Source organism: Stylophora pistillata, chromosome 6, assembly GCF_964205215.1.
Source record: "Stylophora pistillata chromosome 6, jaStyPist1.2, whole genome shotgun sequence".
NCBI classification, from domain to species: domain Eukaryota; kingdom Metazoa; phylum Cnidaria; class Anthozoa; order Scleractinia; family Pocilloporidae; genus Stylophora; species Stylophora pistillata.
Window position 1 is genome coordinate 26,753,557 of NC_142524.1, and position 24,171 is coordinate 26,777,727.

At 38.4% G+C, this 24,171-nt stretch overlaps 1 protein-coding gene across 3 annotated transcripts; it reads left to right on the top strand.

Annotated features, from left to right (window-relative positions):
- Positions 1-652: 652 nt before the first annotated feature.
- LOC111336839 (polycystin-1-like protein 2) lies at positions 653-19,586 on the top strand. 3 transcript variants are annotated; one of them, XM_088725221.1, is made up of 20 exons: positions 653-1,805; positions 2,066-2,204; positions 3,025-3,356; positions 4,023-4,161; positions 4,634-4,947; positions 5,266-5,404; positions 6,003-6,125; positions 6,650-6,766; positions 7,703-7,831; positions 8,075-8,774; positions 8,870-9,443; positions 9,720-9,935; positions 10,092-10,253; positions 10,668-10,862; positions 11,070-11,291; positions 11,712-12,419; positions 12,672-12,908; positions 13,412-14,734; positions 15,325-15,427; positions 15,975-18,346. In XM_088725221.1, exons 1-20 carry the CDS (start codon positions 1,539-1,541, stop codon positions 17,429-17,431), a joined length of 7,596 nt encoding a protein of 2,531 aa, XP_088581347.1. In that variant the 5' UTR covers positions 653-1,538; the 3' UTR covers positions 17,432-18,346. The 3 variants fall into 3 exon arrangements, with proteins under 3 accessions (XP_088581347.1, XP_088581349.1, XP_088581348.1); XM_088725223.1 differs by lacking the exons at positions 15,325-15,427; positions 15,975-18,346 and adding an exon at positions 18,527-19,586; XM_088725222.1 differs by lacking the exon at positions 9,720-9,935.
- Positions 19,587-24,171: the final 4,585 nt, after the last annotated feature.

Genomic DNA, 24,171 nt, shown 5'->3' on the forward strand with positions numbered 1-24,171 from the left:
GGTAAAATTGGTAAATCAAGATTAGTTTCATTTTGGCACTTCTGTTTTTCATTTTTTCGAAAATGCTGGCAGCGTTTTCCAATGCTAACTTTGCACGTATCCCACATGCTGCTCGTTTTGTCAGTGCGCTGCGGCACTGATAAGATAAGACCTTGATCACCTCAGCTGAAGAAAAGAAAATCAGAAAAACACCTTAGAAAAGCAGTGTTAATTGTGGCGACATAAGGGGGAGGGGGGAAAGGTGGTGCTTACTAGTACAACATACAAATCATAAAAACAAAACATAACAAAACAATACAAAACAGTTCTGTTGGAGAACATTGTACATTTCATCGAAGCAAATAACAAACTGTCATACTAGCATACCTTTTATAGCTGCAGTCTTCGTGCGATCCAGGGTAGAGAATTCTTTCGTTTCATACTTCGAATAAAGTGATACTCTAGGTTTCGTATACTACACACTCAGAAAGCATCAGTCTGATGAAAATTTCGCCGAGCAGCACAATGTGGAAAAGCGTGATAATAGTTATATCTGTGAGTGTCAAGGTGCCTACAAGGGAGATAATTGTGAAAAAGGAAAAGACACCAATCAGATTGTGCTTTTTTAAGGGGCATTTTATGTCTAACATAGAAACCAATAAAAGTATTGTGATTCTTTGTGTGAGATCAATATAATAATAGAAGAAAAATGTCAGAAAGGGAAAAAACCTCTTGGTTATTCAAGATATAGCGCCATTCCTAAGAAAAACTACTGATGAAACTTGGGACTCAATTGGAAGGACAGAACTCCAGTCACATATTGAAAGTAATTATGTCAGACTTATTTGCCTCACCTGTATTATTGCTCTTATTTATAGTGCTTTATTTTAGTCAGAGCCATATCAATGTTCGTAACTGGGAAGAGTGCGGAAAAATGTAAACCGTGTTTACAAGACTATCCCACCTTCAATTGTTTGCCTCTTAGGCGTGGATAAAGCCCTTATACACGGTAGAATGGCATCATTGAATAAAACTCACATTCTGATTGGAGCGAGTTATTTAGCATGGAATTGCGAGCTGAAAATGAGGCAAAGTAATATTGCTTTGCATCTACGTAAGCATCACAACTATCGTCGTATTGTAAGAAGTAAAAGGACAAATAATTTAATAGATGGAATACAAGACATTGAAAAAGTAGTAAAACTCATTTAGTGTGCAGATGACTTCAAAACCTTTGTTGAAAGCAACTTTTTTTTCCGTCGTGAAAACCTTTTTCTAACAGGTTTAAGGAAATCGAAGGAAACATCAGTGCGGAAAAAGATTACATTTTTGATTTTGTAACCTTATTTTCATTTGCTGGTGGATTCTTTCCCTTGGCATTTCACGTGAAAAGGAATGACCCTGTCAATCTTAGATGATAAGTGAACAATAAACAGCGATAAGGTAAGTGAATATTGTGATTAACTGAATACTCCAATTTTTTGAACGCAGAAACCCTTGATAACTGCTACAGTAATGTTGTTAGAGTTTCCGATCCAAATATCATTCTTGACAGCTTCATGACGGCAAAAAGTCATTACAACAGCTCCAGTTACAGACCAGCTTATGGACGTCTGAATGATACTAGAGGTACTGGATGGTGCGCTGGAAAAGATGAGAAAGATCAGTGGCTTCAAGTCGATCTCGGGAAAGTTATTGAAGTGTGCGCTGTTGCAACCCAGGGAGACGTCAGTGGCAACGAGTGGGTGATAGACTTTAAACTAGCGCACTCTAAATCCTATGAGGACGGGTGGCCAACTTATAGGGATGCTAACGGCTCGGAAGTGGTAAGATTTGGGCCAAAATGTAGTTTTAAACCCGGAACATATATTATTTAATGATGTTCTGTTAGTAAACGGTTTGAGCTCAGGAACGAGATTTGATTGTACAGTTTGATCGTCTGGGTGAGAGAAGTCCTGACTAGAATCGTTGAAGGTAGTAACCAACTCCGTAATTTTTCCTTTTTCATCGTTATTGAATCCTCCTTTTAAGTAAATGTTATTTTCAAGAACTTGTGACTTCGTTATATTTTTTCATTGTATTATAGACATTTCACAGGGAAGGTGGATCCCACACAATTTGCCAACATCCACTAGAAGTTCCCGTCTATGCAAGATACATTCGTTTTCTACCAGTTACTTGGAAACGAAATATTTGCCTTAGAGTTGAGGTTTACGGAACCACTGGTGAGTTTGCTTCTATTGAATAGGGATTTCGACCCCTCTCTCTCCCTAGATTATCAGCAGATTACGACCATGTTTCCATGTCAAAATCTGCCAAAAGAAATAAATGGTAGCCTTGTGGGAGAATGCTACATTTTTCAGGAGGAGTTGTTCTTGGAGTAAACCAAAGTTATCAAATACATTTCCTCGTAAAATAATTTCAAAACTCTCCTGAGATCTCTGTTTTTCATAACTGTTTCATTCCTCGATCTTGTGGCTCTTCTGCCTCTCATGAACTGATTGTATCATCATTCTACATCAAATAGTTTGCAGCATTCAGAACTTTATACGTATAGAGAATAAAGAATTCATGTAAGTGAGCGCACGTATGGAATTTCTCTTCAAATTTTCGAAGAGGAAAACTCCATATTTACGAGCAGTCGTGTAACAATTTTTTGTTCTTATTATATTAACACCATAAGCCTTTACTGATAGAAAAATTCGACCTTTCTGATGAGGAAAGCTTTGCCATTCTTTCATTAACCTGACAGAGAGGTGCGAAAGGCAAATAACTTGTCAGCAGCTGATTGGCGACATCAAACACACGCAAAAAAATATCGTAATTCTATACATGTGTAGTTACAACTTTCTCTGGTACGAAAATCCTCGTAAAACATCGCAGTTTATGTATACTAAGGAAAAAAAATTGAAAAAAAAACCCGTGGACGGTATGTATACTTGACAACCCAAACCCGTATTACTGCATGTGCTTGTTTGATGTGGATTGGCTATTGAAAAGCAACAATGCAAGTTCTCTTTGATGCAAAGCATTTATACCACTTAGAGTGTGCGGAGGCTCAAGGAATAGAAAGCGGTGATATCTCCGACAATCAAATGAGCGCCTCTTCTCAATGGAATAACAAAGAAGCTGCTCATTATGGTAGACTTCACCTTAAAGGAACACAGAACTACGCAGGGGGTTGGGTAGCCCGCACAAACGATGAGAACCAGTGGCTCCAGATAGATCTAATTAATCGATACATTAAAACAACAAGGATTGCAACACAAGGACGAAACAATTATCATGTGCAATACGTAACCCACTACAACCTGACTTACAGCAACGACGGAATAAAGTTCCAATTTTATAAGGAGCGTGGACAAAAGGAGCCCAAGGTTTGAAAATTGTCCAAAGAAACTTTCATTTTAAGTTTTCATTCGTATAAACTGGGGATATTGTTGAAAAATTTCTTGTGGGAGGCAAACCAGTTCGTGAAGCGACCAATTTTTAGGATACTAAATTCAACCAACATTAGGCAAAAACGCTGCAATTCGTGGAGGAATAAGCCCTCAAAACTTTTTTTATTCATATATAGCCCAAAGCCTGTTGTTGGTGAGGTAAAAAGTTTAAGTGGGTATGATATAAATCACAGTGGATGATTTAACACATGATTTGAGAAAATTCCTATCTTTAGACAGAGGAGAGGAGTGAGCTGGCTGGGACCCCCATGATTAATTAAAGTCCAATTTGGTGTCATGAGCCAATTGGGGTACTCCAACTTGAGAGATATGGTTAGGGGCGTATTTTTGTCTAGCAAAAGTTGTCCTTAATCATTTTAACATGGAAATGCAAACTGATCCACTATAAGGTTTAGGTTGGTTATCATTACAAGGGGATGGTGGAAAAGCTGATCAAGCAACGACAAACTGTATGTAGGAAAACTGTATGAAAACTTATCGAAAAAAATTGCGTAAATATTCTGATAAAGGCGGATATTAAACAAAACGCGTGTGGCAGTAACTTCTCGTTTCTTAAAACTTTATTTTGACTTCTCGTTCTAGAATTTTGTTGGAAATACAGACAGAGACACCATTGTGTACCATGACCTTTTCCCACCAATCAGGGCGAGATTCATCCGTTTCCGACCTACAGGCTGGTATGGATGGATAACAATGCGGGTGGAGTTGTACGGCTGTCTAGGTAAAATTAAATTTTAACTTGCTGATAAGAACTCCTGGGTTGTTCGACAAGCGACTTCCAAGTCCCTTATCATGTATCCTTCATGTGAAAAATGTCATGTATGATTTTTTCATTCTTTCATGTCTTATATTGAACATGCAAGCCTAACAAGTAGTCTCTGGCAGTTTCAATTTTACGCTCATGGTCTTGTTATCGTAAAGCGGTAAGCTCTCCTTCAATTAATGAGCCTTTAGCTAAAAAATCTACATTTGGCATACCACTAGCCTCCCTTACTCCTACAAGATGTTCAGATTCTTGGTGGAATAATCTTACCTTCTTCCCTGATCTAATAGCCCCAGCCGAAATTGATGCCACGCCCTAGAAATCTGTGTCTTTCTTTTTCGTTTCCGGTCAAAACTGTGTTATAGTCGGGAGGATAGGTACGGGAATGATTTAGATTTCAACTTTCTGTTTATCTTCTTGAAATGCAAAGAATGTCAAGACGCCCTTGGTATGGAAAACGGTGCTATTTCTGACGGACAAATTAGTGCCTCTTCACAATTGAGTGCAGATTATGCGTCAACTAGGGGCAGACTGATATTAAGCGAGGGAGCTTGGTTGCCTCTCGAAGACAATGTCGACCAGTGGCTTCAGATTGATTTGCGAAATAACGATACCATCGTGAAACGAATTGCAACACAAGGAATGAGTGCTTCGTCCAAGTGGGTTACCAGCTACAATTTACAGCATGGCGATGAAGAAACTACTTTGCAATATTACATGGATCAAGGGAAGACAATAAAAAAGGTCCATAAGAATATTAACGAGGCTGCCTTTCCGTAAAGGAAACTAGCATTAAAAAATACCTTTAGATTGCGCTAGGAAGACCTTTTCTCATATTTTTTCTATTGTTTTAAGTCATTTAATGCCATGGAAAATCTCTAGAAAACATACAAAAAAAAACTGTTTATATGAGGCAGACATATCAGAGTTGTGCTGTCCATTGGATGAGGAAATGTTGCATTCGATTCATCTATCAATCTAATTATCCCAAATTTATCACGGAAAGAAAACGAAGATTTTTTTATTTTCTGTTTGTTTTGTTTTGTTTTTTCACTTATCAAGGCCTTTGCTGGAAACTATGACCAGAAGACGATCGTTTATCATGACCTGAGCCCCTTTATCGTAGGACGTTACATCCGATTTCGTCCAGTGAACTGGCACGAGGGAATTGCAATGAGGGTGGAGCTGTTCGGTTGTTCAGGTAACCTTAAATGAAGCATTAAACTGCTGAAGCACGATAACAGGTTGAAGACATAGATTCATGGGCTGTCATTGCCACGGTTACTCAGGAAAACATAAATGGTGCAACAAATGCCAGACAGTTACGAACAGTTCCTTATTCTCATAAGCAATGGGCCGATAGAAAGAGATAAAGAAGTGCAGTCTCTAAACTCCGTAAAACGTTCATGAAAAGACGAAAAGATCCATGGAAAGTGTTGCCGCAAACGGTGACTAACTATTTCAAATCAAAACCTTTAATTCATAATCCTTCACAAAGGCTTCGAAAAAACTCTCACTTTATTTTACAGTGTTTAACGCAATATTAAGACCAAAACTCGAGAAAAACTGAACGAGATAGACTGAGAGGTTTTAACTTGGCGGGCTCGTGGCACCATTCGAAGATGCCGCCACTGTGCATGCACGAAAACTTAGATGCCCCGTATGGGAACCCAATCGACGGTCGCACGTTGACCAGCTGCAACAGATAGTCAGTCAGACAGACAGACAGACAGAGAGTTAAATACGCTATGTAGTCAGACACACACAGGAACTAATATGAATTTATACGATTTCCACAGATGTAGACGAATGTCAAAAGCGGACACATAATTGTCACGAAATGGCACAATGCAACAACACTATGGGTTCATTCAATTGTACTTGTCTTCAGGGATTCTCAGGAGATGGCGTTCATTGCTCTGGTATGATATATGACTGACTTGACTTGACTATCCGCCTATAACGGTCGATTTTACCCACAATTTGTGTAAAGTACGATGTATAAGTGAAGCCCAGGTCAAGATGGGATGATACTTCTTCGCTGAAAAAAAGATTTGTTTCTGAAAGATAGTCGACTTAATACCATTTAAGTAGTTTGCAAACTCGTTGATCTTTACTTGGACTTTATTTGTTTCCCAGAGCCCTTATTTTTCTTCGAGTCCCGCTCGAACACTTGTTTTCTTCTCAGAACAGATATTGTTTGTACATAAGTATCTTAGCGCTTTGTGGCTCCCAAATCGACAAAACTGTCCTCAAAGATACATTTGTTAAGGATGATGTTGTCAGCTGCATTAGAAGATTAAGTAGAGGAACGTTTTCATTACCTTTTACTTACTTTAGCTCTCTACGGGTAAATATTACAGAAAAAAAGGTCGAAGCAGGTAGTGATAGCTTTAACCATCATTACAACTTTAATCTTATTTACATTCCTTTCTATAAATAATAGATATAAACGAGTGTAAGGACGGCCTGGATGACTGCGCTCCTAAAGCAATGTGCTCCGATGGATCTTTCACATGTCAATGCTCACCTGGTTACTCTTGGGATGGGCGATTTTGCGTTGGTAGGTCTAACACGTTCCAATCTAAGCCCCAGCGTTACGACCTCTGTTGTTCAAATTTTTAAAAAAGGATTTCACAATGATCTCTGGTCGTCAGTCTCAATCGTGCATTTCATTTTTCGTATCGGAGGATACGATGATTTCTCGTGTCAAATTGGTGTTGATAAACACGAGTAAATTTTTTAGAGACAAAATAATTGCAATTTGTAGTCATTGAAACTGCACAAGGCATCATGTTGTTACTTACTGATAATATGATGAAGAGAAGCATGAAAGAAAGTCAAGACAGGAAACATTTTGACAGCGCGCGTACGTTATTTGTAATTTGCACTCGTGTTACAACTTTGCACTCGTGTTACAACCTTGCACTCCTGTTTCATTAAAAATGCACTCGTTTTTAACCAATCAGACGCGCACAATTTTTTCATGTATATTATTACGTATAGATATTGATGAATGCACTACAACTGTGCGCAACTGCGACCCACGGGTGGCTTGTACCAACGCGATCGGATCCTTTAACTGCAATAATTTGGATATATAAACAAAGTTGAAATGGTAAATCGGCCACCGTAACGATTACAAAAGCTGACGTTTCGAGCGTTAGCCCTTCTTCGGAGCCCTTCGCTCCGACGAAGGGCTAACGCTCGAAACGTCAGCTTTTGTAATCGTTACGGTGGCCAATTTACCATTTCAACTTTGTTCATATATCTAAATTATTTTGTTACCCCCACCGACGCAGCCCCAAACAGTTTCTTTAGAAACTATCAGCCTTTATCCTTTAACTTTACATGCGTCAAAGGATATGAGGGCAATGGCGCAAGTTGTGTAGGTGGGAAATAGTTGTATGTTCATTATCCATTCCTTTTTTGTGTGTGTGTTTTTCATGGGGCACTGACCCCTGTTAAAAACGTAATCCGCATCTTTGTAATTCTACAGAGATTGATGAATGTGCAACCTCCGCTCATAACTGCCACGGAGTCGCTCACTGCTTTAACAATCCTGGATCCTTTAGCTGTGAGTGCCGGAAAAGCTACATTGGAGATGGGATATCATGTGAGCCCGACGGTAAGATTCCGTTTAGATTTAGGTGAAACAAGACAGCTAAAAAGCTATCGCTAGCTTCATTTAGTTTGGTTTTTTTGTTTTTCCCATTTTGTAGCTAAACAAGTTGGTCTGAGTAAAATGGGACATTTTGATACTTAAGTAAGCCAAGCCATAGAATACATGATTATAGAAAACATGTAGGGGTAAAGTTATATCTTAAAGGTTGAAAATGACTGAAAAACGTTTTTCCACTCTAATTATTAGGAGATTTCTCTGTGACCATCAGAAATATTTCAAAGAACAAGTATCACGCTACGCCTATTCAGCGTTCAGTCCAAAGCGTCCAACAAGCTGTGATACAGGGTCTAAATAAAGATTTAACCGTACTTCAGAGCACCTTCGAATGGAGTTTAATTAGTGAAAAGGAGCTGGATGCCTCAGAGTCAGCATCAGGAACTATTGTCAGTCAAGGAACAACGGAATGGACGATAAAAAGACGATCCCTATCAGCTGGAATTTACCAAGTAATATTCAAAGCAACAATTACTGTTGAGTATCCAGAGTCCCCAAGGACACTCAATGCCTTTGATTATGGCTTCATTGAGGTTATTGCAGCTCCAGTGCGAGCTATCATCGATGGAGGAAGCAGTGTACGATGGGGATCTAAAACCATTGTGACTGTGGATGGTTCCTTGAGTTATGATGTTGATATTGGCCCTGGGATGCACACTGGACTCAATTTTACATGGTCCTGCCGGAAGGACAGCTCTGTAAACAACACTTGCTTTGGTTCTTTTCTTGGCATACCAAACTTTAGCTCCACAGTCATTAGAGTGGACCCTAGTAAACTGGAAGTCGAAAAGACCTACTTCCTACAACTGACTGTTTCCAAGGATGTGAGAAGTTCCTTTACTGAAACGTCCTTTTTGATAGCTGCAAAAGAGGTACCTCAAGTGGCCCTCAGGTAACTCATTTTTTAATTATGAACGATCAATGTGGGCAAGCCCACTCTCACTGAAATCCCATTTTAACAGTTCACGTAATTTTTATTTTGTCTAGATGCCTTATAGATTGCGGCGAAAGAGTGTCTGCTTCGAACAAGCTCCGGGTGACATCCGCATGCTCTAATGCTCCTTGCAACGGATCCACCTATGAATGGCACTTGTCCAAATTCAGTGAATCAGGAAATTGGGTGAATGTACCCATTTTACCCAATATGACATCAACTGCTGCACATGCAACTAATGTGATCATCAAAAAGAACTCATTGCAATCAAATTGCAAATATAATCTAACATTATTTGTAACATCTTCAGAAGGGGCATACGGTTTTTCTTCCATCATCTTTGAAACCGCTGGGGAGCCGCATAGTGGTTACTGCACGTCTTCAACCTCTGAAGGCGTTTCATTAGAGACTGAGTTTGTTTTTAAGTGCTTCGACTGGCGGGATACAAGCTTACCACTAAATTATGAGTTCTCACTCGGAGAGAATCCAATATCTTACGGCATATCACCCACATCTGTATCGACAGTATTACCTGCAGGATTTCCGGACGAAAATTTTCAATTAAGAATCACTATCGTGATTAGGAACGCTGTTGGAGTATCTGTTGTACAGAAATTACTTATCAAGGTACTGAGATAAATGATATACGCGATACCTTTTTGACGAAACAATTGTTACTCTACTCATGACTTAAGCACGGTCCAATTTTAGTCACTAACGCTGTGTTCAAACTGTTTCAAAACTATATAATTCACTCTATGTGCCTTCCAGCCTTCCATTGTTCTCGATTTCTATCTCAGCTTGGCTAGGATCCCGTGATAACTCGTAACTTTAGAAAAAAAGGTCAAAAGACTCTTATCAATAAGTAAAATGTTTTGATCTTTCTTCCTTTTCTTTCTGCAGGTAAGACCATCGTCTAGCCTTGATCCATGTCTTTCATCACCAGAAGAAGTTACAATCAAATTAAAAAGTTTTGTAGTCGGGGAGGGTAGCAAGCTTAGTGAATTTCTCGACAGAGGTGAACTCAGCCAAGCTGTTCAACTTGGTATATCTGTCTTGAAGTCTGCTAATGAAAGAACTGAATGTGGAAAAGCACTGGAACCCAAGGACAAAGCGTTGGTATGCTAAAAACGAATGCTCAAATGCAATCGGAAATAACAGTTTAATTTTAGCTACAGGTAATTGTAGCCATATTTTTTTTATAGAAAGTGATAAGGCGTGCACAGAATCTGTGCGATCGTTCATTCGAAGCATGTCATTTCTCTTTGTTATTAGATTATCGACACATTGATTAACAAATTTACAGCTATAACACCAGATAATCTTGAAATGTCTCGCTTGGTGATGTCAGTGGTAAGCTTGGCCATGGGGACGAAGGCTGAACTAAAATGCGACGGCTGTAGTGACGGTGACAGTGACAGCAACATTGACAGCGCGGTACGCCGTATTTATTTTATTTTTTCTTTTGCTCTTCTATTCTGTTTTGATCGCATATATAAATGTCAAATCGGTTTTTTACTTAATAACAATAACAGTCAAACAATTCCTCTTCAACAAAATAAGATTAAAAATAAAGGAGGAAAATAAACCTGAAATGGTTCGGTTCCAATACGGTTGGAGTCCGTGCCAGCTCAGTACTCATCTGGACTCGTCTTGCAAGTGATGTAAATATTGCTGGGCTCCCTGTTCCTCGCGAAGGTATCTGACCGGAAACGATTAAAACATTTTACTTGTACCTAAAAAGAAGGCTACGACAATGGTAAATTTCGGATTTTCAAGAGTATTTGATCTGCCAAATCTTCGCATTCTAATGATTCTGATAAATGATGTGCCAGTACTATTTTTTCCAAGGAATTAACAATGCAATTGATCGATAATACGGCAAATATCATGATCTCTACCCTAAACGATCCAGAGGAGCCTTTCACACCAGTGTTGGAACAAACAGCTACGAGTGTTACAGGCTGTCTTACGAATGTTCTGAAGTCTGGTGTAGGCTCGAGTCAAGGCGACACAGACTCCATAGCATCTCCGCGATCTCCAGAGGTAAAAATCACACGCACAGTTACCAGAAGTATGAACCTTCCTGCGTATATTCCCCTTCTGGATTAAATTTCTAACAAGCTGCTAACATTTAACCGCATTCTATGTTACGGTAGTTACCAAAATAAATTGAGACCAAAAAATATCTTAATTTATAAGAATAACTACGTTATTTTCTCAACAACTGACATTATTTGATCCTCTTTTTAGATAGTTAAAGAGGCCTTCGAAAAACTGAGCAATATGTGCGATGCACTTTTTGGCCGCTTAGTTCCATCAGAAGATCTGGTCCTTCAAACTCCAAAGTTGGTAATATTTGTGAAAAAGGTCACAGCTAACGATGCAAAGGGACTCAGCATGGGAGATGGACCAAGCAAATTCAAGCTCCCAAGCAATCTTGGAAATTTCGGCAGTGTAGACATAAATGCAAAAGTAAGATTGCTATTCTCAATCCAGCTTTCAGATTCTGTCCAATCTAATGATGGGGAAGGATGTTATAAAGAAATCCTTGCTTTAATTTTTCTGGCATTTTGCTTGCTTTTCACTTGACTAACTACTGAGTATTGCATGCCTATAATACAGAATCCAGAAAAAAGGGTGTATTCATTTAGGGCCTGTCTACATGGAGGTGGGGGACCCCAGATGAGTGAGGTATCTTGCCTAGGTGGGGTAACCCGCTTGTTCATATAATATTTTATTTTAGCTCATATTAACAAATGGCATGGAAAATTCATAATTTCTCTGTCAAGCTGAATAGATTTATAGGTTTGATTGACAGAAGAAGTGAAGAAAAACTCCTGTAATTTCACTTACCTCAGTATCAAGAAACACATATAGTTCGTTTTCTTTCAGATGCAGGCTATTGATTTTAATCCTTTTACCTGGAGCAATAGCAGCAAGAAAATCAAATCAAAAGTCATTAGTCTCGAGCTTAAAGGTAACAGCGAGGAAAAAATTAATATCTCAAATCTCGATAATGACATCGAGATCGTCATTCCGATTTCCAATCCACCTCAGAACTCCAGAAACGGGACAGAACATTATTTCCTTAAGCCTAACCGTATGTCAGTCCGTAGTTATTACGCAGAACTCGCTAATGTTCCTGTATCTCTTAATATGGAGGTGGCTAAAGCAGGAATTCAAATCAAACTCTTTATAAAGTTTGGAGGAAGGCCAACTGTGGAAGACTTTGACCACAACGTTACATTAGTGTCTAACTTTACATGTGACAACCAAACAGATGTCAATTCAACTTGCTTTATCAGAGGTGGATCAGTTACAGTGATGCCATCTAAGCCAGCCTCCCTCTACGTAGGTTTATTGTTTAAACCCTCTGAGAGTGAAAGTCAACATTCTAGGCAACGACGATCGTGTTTCGGTCAGCGTCGCGAAAGACGGTCCTGTGTTGGGGTCAAGGATCCTCCGCCCAAAGGAGTTCTCAAAGTTGCAGTTCCAAAGTATGACCCAAACACAGACATTAACTACACTTTAACTATCACCCAGTCAAGTTGTTTGCATTGGTCAGAGAAAACAGAAGAGTGGACTACGGAAGGTTGCAAGGTAAAAATTTACCATTACAAGCTGTTTCTTAGGTTAAGGAAAGCAATGACTTATTCATCCTAAAAATTATATGCGAAAAATACTGATTTCGAAAGTACAGATTTAGTGATAAAGCGGCGGATATAATGCTAAAACCACCAATCGGCTATTCTTCTTAAAATATCGCATTTCTCGATTTCTATATTATCTATTGTTTTTATGGCTAAAATTGACATTTGTTATTGATCTATTTATCTATTCATGTTTTGAAAGGTAAGCCCAGATTCAAACACCACGCATCTTGTATGCCTCTGCAATCATTTGACATCGTTTGGTGGAAGCTTCATTCAGGCACCAAATCCAATTGACTTCGACAAAGTCTTTAACGAGTTTTTAAATCTTGCTGAGAGTGGCAATATCTCAGTACTTGTAACAATTTCTTGTTGTTTCCTTTCGTACTTCGTTGTCTTGGTCTTTGCAAGGAGAGCCGACAAGGGAGATGAAGACAAGGTGTGTTCATCTCGTTAAATGCATCCAATCAAACAGTTCTGCTGCCCAAACGATAGATAGATAGATAGATAGATAGATAATAATCTTTAGACAGGGTGCGTTCTCACAGAAGTGGTTTTCAGAACGGCCCTGTAACTACCCACCCAACCCACCCCAGGGAGGACATCCATCACACAGTAATCTCGTGCGTGGGAAATTAACGTCTCCTACCCCAACCCTGCAGGAGACGGGGCCTCCATTTATTCGTCCCTATCCGAGAAGACTAGAATATCTAACCATTTCTTGATGTTAAAGAAAGGAAGCATATTCTTCTCAGTTAATTTTAAGACCCTGAGTGTTGGTCCGGCCGGTATTGAACTCTCGACCTCCCGCCAAGACAACTTTCATAATTGCCATTTTTTCATTTTAAGGTTTCTTTTGCAACTGAAAATTGAAAGATTCTAAGTATCGTATTTTGACATTCAGATGAGCATTTTTAACTCAGTATGTATTCTTCTTTTCAGATTTGCCCTCCCATAGTGATACCACTTGTTGATGAAGGAGCCTATTGCTACGATATGGTTGTAAGCACCGGTATTTGGAAACAGTCAGCAACAATAGCTAAAATAAGCATTAGTATCAAGAGCGAAATTTACGAACATAGTCAAATTGTATTACGAGAGAAAGGGGAAACGAGTGAATTATTTGGGCGTGGGAGTATTAATGTCTTTGTACTCGTGATGGCAAAATCCTTTGGTACATTAAAAGAAATTACTTTGGAGCACGATAACTCGGGAGAAAATCCGTCTTGGTTCGTAGAGACAGTAACGATTAAGGACCGACAGACTGAAGAAATGTGGGTGTTCCCCTTAAATAGATGGCTTGCCTTAGAGAAAGACGACGGACAAATAGAGGTTACTGTGGACAGCAGAACGCATGCTGCCTTTTCTGCTCATGTTCGTTCGCGCTTTGCTAGGCAAATTGCCGACAGTCACCTGTGGATGTCAGTGCTTGGAAAAGCATGTAGCAGTACCTTCACACGTGTGCAAAGAGCTTCATGTTGCCTTTCATTTCTGTTTAGTGCAATGATAGCAAATGCCATGTTCTATAACATTGATAGTGAATCTGACGGTGCTATACAGGTCGGACCATTTAAGTTTTCTTGGAGACAGATAGTCATCGGTGTACAAAGCAGCATAATTATTGCACCTATAAACATAATAATTGCCTTCCTCTTTAAGTCTAGTAGACCAAAAGAAGAAAGGAGAGAAAGCTGCAAAGCGACAGACGAGGCCCAACGACTTTTGGATGAAATAACAGACGCCGGTTGTATGCTTCCTCATTTTTTTGTTTATATCGGCTGGTTTTTCTGCTTTTGTACGACTATGTTAGCAGCAACCTTTACACTGTTTTACAGTCTAATGTGGGGCAAGGAAACCTCTGAGCAGTGGCTTGCTTCTACTTTAATTTCCAGCGGACAAGACATTTTCGTTGTACAGCCGACCAAGGTTATGATAGCAGTCATCGTTGTTTCCTTTCTGCTAACGAAAAAGAATAAAGGAAAATGTGAAAAAGGAGAAGAAAAAGAGAAAGAAATTGGAATCGATTCATCTGCAATCGAGATAGATATTTTGAGTGATGATCCCAAACAGTACTTTAAGCGATATCAGCGGGAAAAGATGAGGGAGAGATCCCAAAGGGAGGCTGCTTTAACACGCATGACAAGAGACATCATTCTTCATTTAATATTCATGTTTCTTCTGGCTATCGTATCCTATGGAAACAATAATGGAAATCGTTTTCTGATGACAGCAGAGATAGGAAATCGATTTACTAAGTTTAACCTGGTAAGATTTTCCTGTCTGCTAAAAGACTCCTTCTTAGTAGTTAGACTTGTTTATGTTTAAAGGATTTGCTAGGCATATGCATAACACCATAATTGCAAAATTACAGACTCGGGATGCTTAACACAAAGTTTTTTGGTAACCAACGTCAATCACATCCCAGCACCAGACAAAGTAATACATTCGAGCTATTTTAAAACCTACACTTGAACAGTTTTTTTGATATAGTTTAAAAATGACCTCTCAAAGAAAAATAGCTGGTAGAACTAGAGATTTTAAATCAGCCTTTGCTCTCGATTGCACTGAACTTTTAACTGCTCAAATTTTTCCGATGTTATCACGAGTTTTGGATTTAAGATGGCCTACTGGTTTATGTTTTCCTTGCACTTTGTTGCAGTGGTCAGTCATTTCATTACTTTTTATTTACTTGTTTTTTTTTATAACCATGTTCATCGCCGAACTTGTTTATGAATGGTGCAACGAACTTAATGCATACGCTCTCTCTCAGTTCTTCTTTTTCCCTCTCGGTAAACGATGCACATCGATTAGAGGCGTGGTTAAAGAATGAATTCATATTAAACATTTATAACCAGGCCTGGTACAATGGAGACGAAGAGAAAAACAACGTGTTCATCGAGAACAAGATGTCGATCTTGGTGGGGATGCCTTGGTTGCGACAGCTCAGAATCAAAAAAAGTAAACTACAATTTACATCGATCATTTTATAGGGAAACATCTTTTTGCAGGAGGCTTTGCTTGAAACTGGATAAAAAAGTGAAACTTATAAATCAGTGGTCTTATACTCCAAGAAGCTTTCATAAGAGAAAAATATCATTAATATTTTATTGACCAGCGCTCCTTTTCTTTCATATTTCTAATTGAGGCTACTTAATGGACCTTAAATAGTTTGAATAGCCGTAATTACGCGTACCCATGAAACATTTTCCCTTCCATCGAAATCATGATGGTTGGCAGCCTATCACACCAATAACTCCAATGAAAACGACCAGTTATTTACATCTCTAAAGAAGGAAAAACAGAAATTGAGGTCTTCTGGCTAAAACAGTGAATTTAATTAAGCTTCGATAGTAATTTAGGAACCACAATCTTCAAACCGATACAATGAGGAATCTTATAGACGTGTTGTTCTAGGTAGTAACTTCTTAGTTCCTCCTTGTTATCAGTTATGCAACTAAAAGTCACAAACTGTTTTTCCTCTTTTTCCTCTACATTTTCAATGAAGGCTCCTGCAGATCGCTCTCTAAAATCATTTCCAACTGCTATTACCACTATTCTTCAGACAACGAGGACACGACTTTACTAAGCCTTCCAGGATGGATACCTCTCCCACTCAACGCATCGTGGCCAAATGCTCTCCAAAGTTGCCCTAAGCCTTGGCGATACCAATCAGCAGCAGAACTTCGTAGTAATCCCATCCAGGCTACGTACAATTCATATGAAGGAGGTGGTTATGCGGCAGTCATGGGCTATGACGAAAGCACCGCAAAAGGTGTCCTCGACGAAACTATTGGCCAGGGATGGTTCGATCGCCAAACTCGAGCTGTAATTCTAGAGTTTGCTGTTTTCAATGTCAATACAAACTTGATCAGTATTGCCACATATTTTTACGAGGCCATAGCTACTGGTGCAGCCTATACTTCAAGAAGAATTGAGACACTCGAGTTGTACAGCACTGAGTCGGGAGCTCTGGTGTTTTTCCTAATTTGCCAGTTTCTGTTCATGGCAATGGTGTTCTTTTACTTCATAGTTATGTTAGTTCACCTATATCAACAACGCCTAGGATTCTTTAAGTCTGTTTGGAACATGGTCGATTTCTTCATGATAACTTTCTCTGTAGCTTCTGTAGCATTTTACATGATCAGAGCTAAAAGTGTTTTAAACACTATCAAGGCTATTCAAGCCAATCCTTATGAAATCGCACATTTTCACACAGCCTTGGATTGGCTTAACTTAGAAAATGCATCTATTGCCGTTGCTGTTTTTATGGTGACGATCAAGCTCCTAAATTTAATTCGTTTTAATCCACACGTAATATACTTGTTTTCATCTTTTCGGCAATCTATAGGCTATCAACTATCGTACGTGTTCTTCTTTCTGATCGTGTTTAATGCATTTGTCGTCACAGGTATGCAGTTTTTCGGTTGTGTAGTATTAGAGTATTCTAGTTACCTCAACGCAGTTATGTCACAATTCGAATTTGTGTTGGGAAAAGCAGTCCCAATGCAAGCTCTTCGAAGCGACAAACCCTTTATTGGTCCGACGTTTGCATTTTTGTTTTGTATATCCACAACTGTGTTTCTCATGAATATGCTTGTTTCTGTACTCAACGAATCATACGGTGATGCTAAAACAAACGCAGAAGAATGCGCAAAAGAGCTTGAAATGGCACGTTTTATCGAGGAGCGTTTAACGGACATTTTCGATAAGGGAAGTAATCGGACTGAGTTTAAGTTGTTTTGTGATGAGACGACATTCGCCAACATGTGTCTTTCTGATGCAGAGCCTTTCTGTTTGAATTCTGAAACTATTATCCAGTGTACTGAGGAACGAATGCTAAAAGTGGAGAAAAGGCTGCTTTTGCTTTCTCGACGTACAGAAAACTTTGAAAGTGATCATTTAAAGGAGGAAAATGACTTTATGGAACTATTTTATCTGATAACTAATCCTTCTCGTCGTTAGTTAGACAAACAATCAAGAGTCAGTCCCTGAACGCAGAGATTCTTTTTCCTTGGTTACAGAAAATTTAGTTTTGCCTCTCATTTATTTGGAAGTATAGAAAAAAAAAAAGAAAAAACCGCACTTAGTTAGAGCACTAGAATGCCACGCGTGAGTTCGAAGGTTCAAGCCCCATAGGTTTATGAGGAGCGCCTCAGGAGCAAAAAAGCCCGCAAGGTGTTTGCGTGACAAAAAAAAATAAAAGGCAAAATTAAATGAAGCCTGTAAAACCTCAAAGCATGGTAAATAAGCTAAATATGACTATGTAAAATACAGCTGAAACTGATCATGATACTCGAAATCGACTAGAAGAAACAATAAATAATAATAATAATAATAATAACAATACTTTATTCAATCAGATCACAAAAAAGTAAATAATTTGAAAGAAGGGGAGACACCAGAGGTTAGCCCTATCGAGGGTGTTTCTAAAATAATCATCTAGTTAAACATCTATTTGAATATACAAAATATAAGAACATTGAGTTGCGATTTAACTATATACAATACTTACTATAAAAACTGTTTACAATATTATTTAAAAAGGTAATTCTTGACTTTGGTCTTTAATGTTCGCAGAGATTCTGCTTCAACTACGTCTTTAGGTAGTTTATTCCACAGGTTTACGATTCTGACAAAGAATGGGTACTTGTAACAATTTAATCTAGCTGATTTGATTTTCAATTTGTAACAATGATTAGAGCGGAAAGGACGAAAGGCACTAGCATAAGTAAACAAAGATGGATTTAGGCTGATAGTTTCGAAAGAAACTGTTTGGGGCTGCGTCGGTGGGAGTAACGAAATAATTTGGATATATCAACAAAGTTGAAATGATAAATTGGCCACCGTAATGATTACAAAAGCTGACGTTTCGAGCGTTAGCCCTACGTCGCTCCGACGAAGGGCTAACGCTCGAAACGTCAGCTTTTGTAATCATTACGGTGGCCAATTTACCATTTCAACTTTGTTGATATATCCAAAAGATGGATTTAGGCCATTTAAACTATGAAGTGTCTTAAAACATTCCACCAGTGATAGATACTCTCTTCGCTTCTCTAGGGTAGGCCAACGTAGAATATCCAATCTTTCCTGATGAGACGGGTCTTTGCCATTTTCGCCAAGGGCACACCTGGATGCGCGTCTTTGAACTCTCTCCAGAGCATAAATGTCCTTTTTCAAGTGCGGACTCCAAACTGGTGCACAATATTCAAGAATAGGACGAACCATAGATTTTTATAGCATGGAGATCTTCCAGTTCTTAGTACCAAAATTTCTCTATAGAAATTCTATGACAGCATTTGCTTTCTTTGAACATTTTTCAACTTGTAGTGACCATGAAAGGTTAGATGTAAAATGTACACCAAGGTCCTTTGTATCGCTCACTACCCTTAAAGGCTGATTTAGCAAGTTGTACTGTGGAATTGACTTGTCTCTGGAGTAGGATATCCTCATTACCTCACACTTGTCGTAATTATACTTCAATTGCCAAATTTAATCTTTACAAACTGAAAACATGGTAAACTGGGGTTTAAATACAGGGAGGCGCGAAAATCGACGTGAAGACACGATTAAAGATCGCTACAAATTAGTTTTATTTCTATCGGTGGGACTGTTATCATCGTTGATTTTAAGACTTTAAGAATGGCTGCCTGTAAGGATCGAGAATCGTCCGTCAGCGACCATTTTAGCGACTTGCTCATATTTTGCTCAACGATACCCTTTGGTAAACTGTTTTCAAAAATCAAGTTTAAAAGTTCTGACGAGTGTTAATTTTTCAGAAATTTGCGAAAATTTGAAAATGCTGTTTAAGTGCGGTTTTTCCGCCTAGCAAATTGTCCAAAATTCACTGCAAAACCCAAGCTCCGTTGAAGGCTTAAAATGAATTCAGTTAACACCAAACTTCACACGTTTTAAGAAAAAGTCTTCCCATTCATTTGTGTTATGTTAATTTTTCCGTACACAGCTATATTAAGATTTTTTTTTGTCCCTTAAGCAACACCCTCAAAAAGTGCTGTACATGGGACGAAAAATATGTAAAATTTAACCCGATAAAAGTATACCTGGTACATAATTTTTTAAATTTTTAACTAGATATTCGTAATAAAATGTCATTATTCAATACCTGAGTAAAATTTGAGGCTTTGAATCGGAAGGCTTGCTTTTGAAAATACCACAAATGTTTGTGTCCTGAGCGAGCAAAGATATATGTTGTGTAAACAAACGCTAATCTAATTATTCCCTGCCAGGTAGAAAAAGGTTTTGAAATCAACTTTAAGTTTGGAAATGTTTAGCTATTATGCCACAAGATATTAGGTGAAAGGGAAATCATGCATTCAGAGTTGCGTGAGAGCAGAAAGAAAATAAAATCAGTGTCGAAAATGTACATACGGTTGTTACATCGATCACCATTATGCAAATTACGACCTCAGCTGTAGGAAAACTATATCTCTTGCTCATTTTGTTGAACGACTCTTTTAACCATTTTGGTGAATTGCTCATATTTCGCCCAAAGAAACCTTACAGTAAATCCTTTTCAAAAATCATGTTTTTACGTTCCAGCGATTCTTAACTTTTCATAAATTTACGAAAATCTGAAAACGCGGTTTCAGGTTACCTGAGTTCAGGCTCCGCATGTCGCACAGTCAAAAATTAACTGCGAAAACCAAGCTCCGCTCAAGGCTTAACATAAAATCAGTCAAACTTCACACGTTGTAAGGAAAGCTATTCTTATTCAATTCTGGTGAGTATATTTTTTCGGGCACAACGATTTTGGGATCACTTAAGCCCTTGAAAGAACATCCTTACAGACTACGCAAAATGGCGTTGAAAACAGGTGATATTTCGCGCGAAAAAAATGTAGCTGTTACCTGACACTTTGGATTTTTAACAATATATTCGTCAAACAATGCTATTTCCATTCACTGTGCAATTTTTGATGTTCTGAATCGCATTGCTTCCTTTCGAAAATGTCAGAAGTGTGCGTGACCTGAGCGAGCAAAATTATGCAAAGTGTGTAAACAAATAACTAGGTAATTTAACCATATTGAGTTGTTAAATATCCAAATTAAACTCGGTCTCCGTTGTAGTGACTTATAGCTTGAAAAATGTAGAGAGACAGGTCAAAAATTTTGCAAGATGTTTGATAAGGTTCTCCAAAACATTTTTGGGCTGAAAAATCTGCAAGTGAAGTACACATTACATTACCACCTTCTCACATTCAAGTAATGCAAAAGATACATTCGAAAGAAGCTACTTAAGACTTGATTCCACACTGATAATCTAAATACCTTTTATCTTTTACAATGAGAACTCATTTTCTGTAAGTATAAATACAGAGAAAGGCGCCTTATGACCTTCAAAGTAATTTAATACAAGAGAACAAGTCTTATTCTCCTGGTAATTATTAATGTCACGCAACGTAACGTAATTGGAAACGTTTTGGGGGTGCTTGAACATACGCGCGTTTAAAAAACCGCAACTGAAAGGACGACGTCGTTAAATTAGAGAAAGAAATCCCGCATTAAAACATGAGCGGATAGAAATGTAGGTTGGATACTCCCGCATCCGTCAGTTTGCATATTTCGGCTACCAGATGAGTAAACTTCATTACTTACGTGAAGACCAGAAAAGAAAAGTGAGGGTCCATACTGGCAGGATTAAAAGAAAAACAAAACAAAACGCAACAACTTCTGATCCGGCCTACGTGCATTTTTAAAAAATAAGATAACTACTAGGAACGATACGCCGTTCATTCGTTTCTTCCTCACTTTCCTATTCTGCTAAACAAAAGAGAAAGTCAGCATCATGATGACTTTTGGTAAGTACATTTGCTGACAATCTCTTTCAGTAGAGCCAATTACGGGGCCTTTTTACGAATGGGCTTTGATGGTATATTGAGGCCAAGATCTTCACACATGTGCTGCAACATGGGTGGGTAGCCTCAAGATTTTCAAAGAGTCCTTTAGCGCCATTTCACAAAGATCGTACTGATCGTAGATCAGGGGATGGTCAATCTTCCTTTCCCGCAGTATACTGGGTATACCGACGCACTATCCTTTGCCCTTTGTAGTAAATCTGAGATTGAAGTGTAAAAGTGTTATCGTGTGGTTATCAGACCTTGAGTGAAGTTTTTGTTTTTTTCAGTCTTTGGTATATTTATGACAGCCCATTTAGGGTCTCATGTGGTGCGTGTTTGCTGGGATCGGACGTCGGTTATGATAAATAGAAATAATTCGCATTGGTACACTGAAATGCTTGTACAGTATGCTGTTCTCCCCCTACATTCTCAGGAATTATTGATCAATATATACATATTATCTCTATATATATATGAAAAACAACCATTGAATTGTTTAAGAGTCGTTCAACAAAATGAGCAAGAGATATCATAGTTTTCCTACAGCTGAGGTCGTAATTTGCATAATGGTGATCGATGTAACAACCGTATGTACATTTTCGACACTGATTTTATTTTCTTTCTGCTCTCACGCAACTCTGAATGCATGATTTCCCTTTCACCTAATATCTTGTGGCATAATAGCTAAACATTTCCAAACTTAAAGTTGATTTCAAAACCTTTTTCTACCTGGCAGGGAATAATTAGATTAGCGTTTGTTTACACAACATATGTCTTTGCTCGCTCAGGACACAAACATTTGTGGTATTTTCAAAAGGTAGCGTTCCGATTCAAAGCCTCAAATTTTACTCAGGTATTGAATAATGACATTTTATTACGAATATCTAGTTAAAAATTTAAAAAATTATGTACCAGTTATACTTTTATCGCGTTAAATTTTACCTATTTTTCGCCCCATGTACAGCACTTTTTGAGGGTGTTGCTTAAGGGACAAAAAAAAATCACAATATAGCTGTGTACGGAAAAATTAACATAACACAAATGAATGGGAAGACTTTTTCTTAAAACGTGTGAAGTTTGGTGTTAACTGAATTCATTTTAAGCCTTCAACGGAGCTTGGGTTTTGCAGTGAATTTTGGACAATTTGCCAGGCGGAAAACCGCATTTAAACCGCGTTTTCAAATTTTCGCAAATTTCTGAAAAATTAGCACTCGTCGGAACTTTTAAACTTGATATTTGAAAACAGTTTACCAAAGGGTATCGTTGAGCAAAATATGAGCAATTCACCAAAATGGTCGCTGACGGACGATTCTCGATCCTTACAGGCAGCCATTCTTAAAGCCCGTTTCTTTCAAGTTGATTATTCTTCCTTGCGTTTAATATTTGTCTGCGCGGTCTTCAAGGTGTATTTTGATCAACAATGAAGCGAAAAAAAAAAAAAAAACATGATCATTTCAGCGTTGGGACTGTTCTCATCATGTCGATTCCAAAACTTTAATTCCAAGACTTTTAAGGTCTACACAGGTGTATTTTGATATCAAGAATGGAGCGAAATGAAGAAAAGAACCAGCGAGGTCATTTTAGTTTACGGCCTATGGCAACAGACACCATTTACTTTGATAATCCATGAACTCAGGCTAAAAGTTCGGCCTTTGTATCACCCCAAAGACGATAGCATGATGTTGAGAACAGAGGTTGCGATTCTCATTCTCAGTTTCCCACATCTTCAGCAGTGGGACGCCTTTGAAGACAATGCAGATTTGGTGACCAAAAAGGGAAAAGAATAGCTTGCATTTTTAAACTAGAAGGTTCTTGCAAAAGCTCGAGGAATAAATATATCCCCACTACCCTTCCTGAGAAGTTTTTATGCTTGTGTTCTGTCGATTTTGCTGATAACTCGCAAGAGAGTTAGCTTTTGTTCAGGTTTATTGCTTTAAACAGGCAGTATGTAACCATAAGCTTTTTTTTTACGTCGAGAGAAGATACCCTGAAATTTTCTGAAACTCTACGGAAACAATCAAAGCAGAAATGTCGACCTGTTGACTGGTAATCAACTCACCCCAACCACAAAGGAACGTAACTGAGTAAATCACTTTGTGCCCGTCGACCTTTGCCGCCTGGCTAATTACGATGATGAACAATAGCAGTATGTCACCTTTTTTAAGTGTCAAACTGGAGGAGCACAGGGCGCAAAATAATAGCGTAATATATCCCTTAAAAAGAGGCTATTCAGGCAGAAGCCCGCCGAAATATTGACTTATAAGCAGCAATCGAGCTTTCATCACCGTAACGACCATGTGGGACGCAATAAAACGCCTAAACAACACTTTATTTCAAGAAATAATGGCTATTCATGAATAATTCTTTTTAGAAAAAAACTGCTTGCGGGAGACTGCGTAGGCTGAAAATTGCCTTGATGAACCCCTGCTTTCCCTTTTGTCAAAATATCCAAAATAACTGTCTGAAAGGGATTATCTATTTCTAGTGTATTAACCTTAGCAGTAACCATGCTCTTAGCCTAGGTAGTACAGTGCAATACAGTGTAATCTGGAATATAGTGTAATCTGGAACCTCCTGTTTATATTCACAAATTTGCGATCTCAGCACGCCTGTGTCTCATATTCCCTTATTTTACTTTTCAGGAATGACTTACTATTCGATTGAAAATCTTAGACAAACAACATCCCTGAAGCATGATAATGAGATTACGCAGTTTCTCTTCTTCAATAGCTAATCTAGTATTTCTAGAATATACTTTTTTCATGGCCATTGCGAAATTGATTTCAACTTTGATTAGTTGTTTTTCTTAAATGAAATCTCAGCGGGGAGACTTTAACCAGTCTGTCGG

Bases quoted from the DNA above. Each gene is read 5' to 3' on its own strand.
- LOC111336839 (XM_088725221.1), top strand. From the start codon at position 1,539: ATGACGGCAAAAAGTCATTACAACAGCTCCAGTTACAGACCAGCTTAT. The intron at 6,126-6,649 runs GTATGATATATG...TATAAATAATAG, and splicing joins AGATGGCGTTCATTGCTCTG to ATATAAACGAGTGTAAGGAC. The intron at 15,428-15,974 runs GTAAACTACAAT...TTTTCAATGAAG, and splicing joins ACAGCTCAGAATCAAAAAAA to GCTCCTGCAGATCGCTCTCT.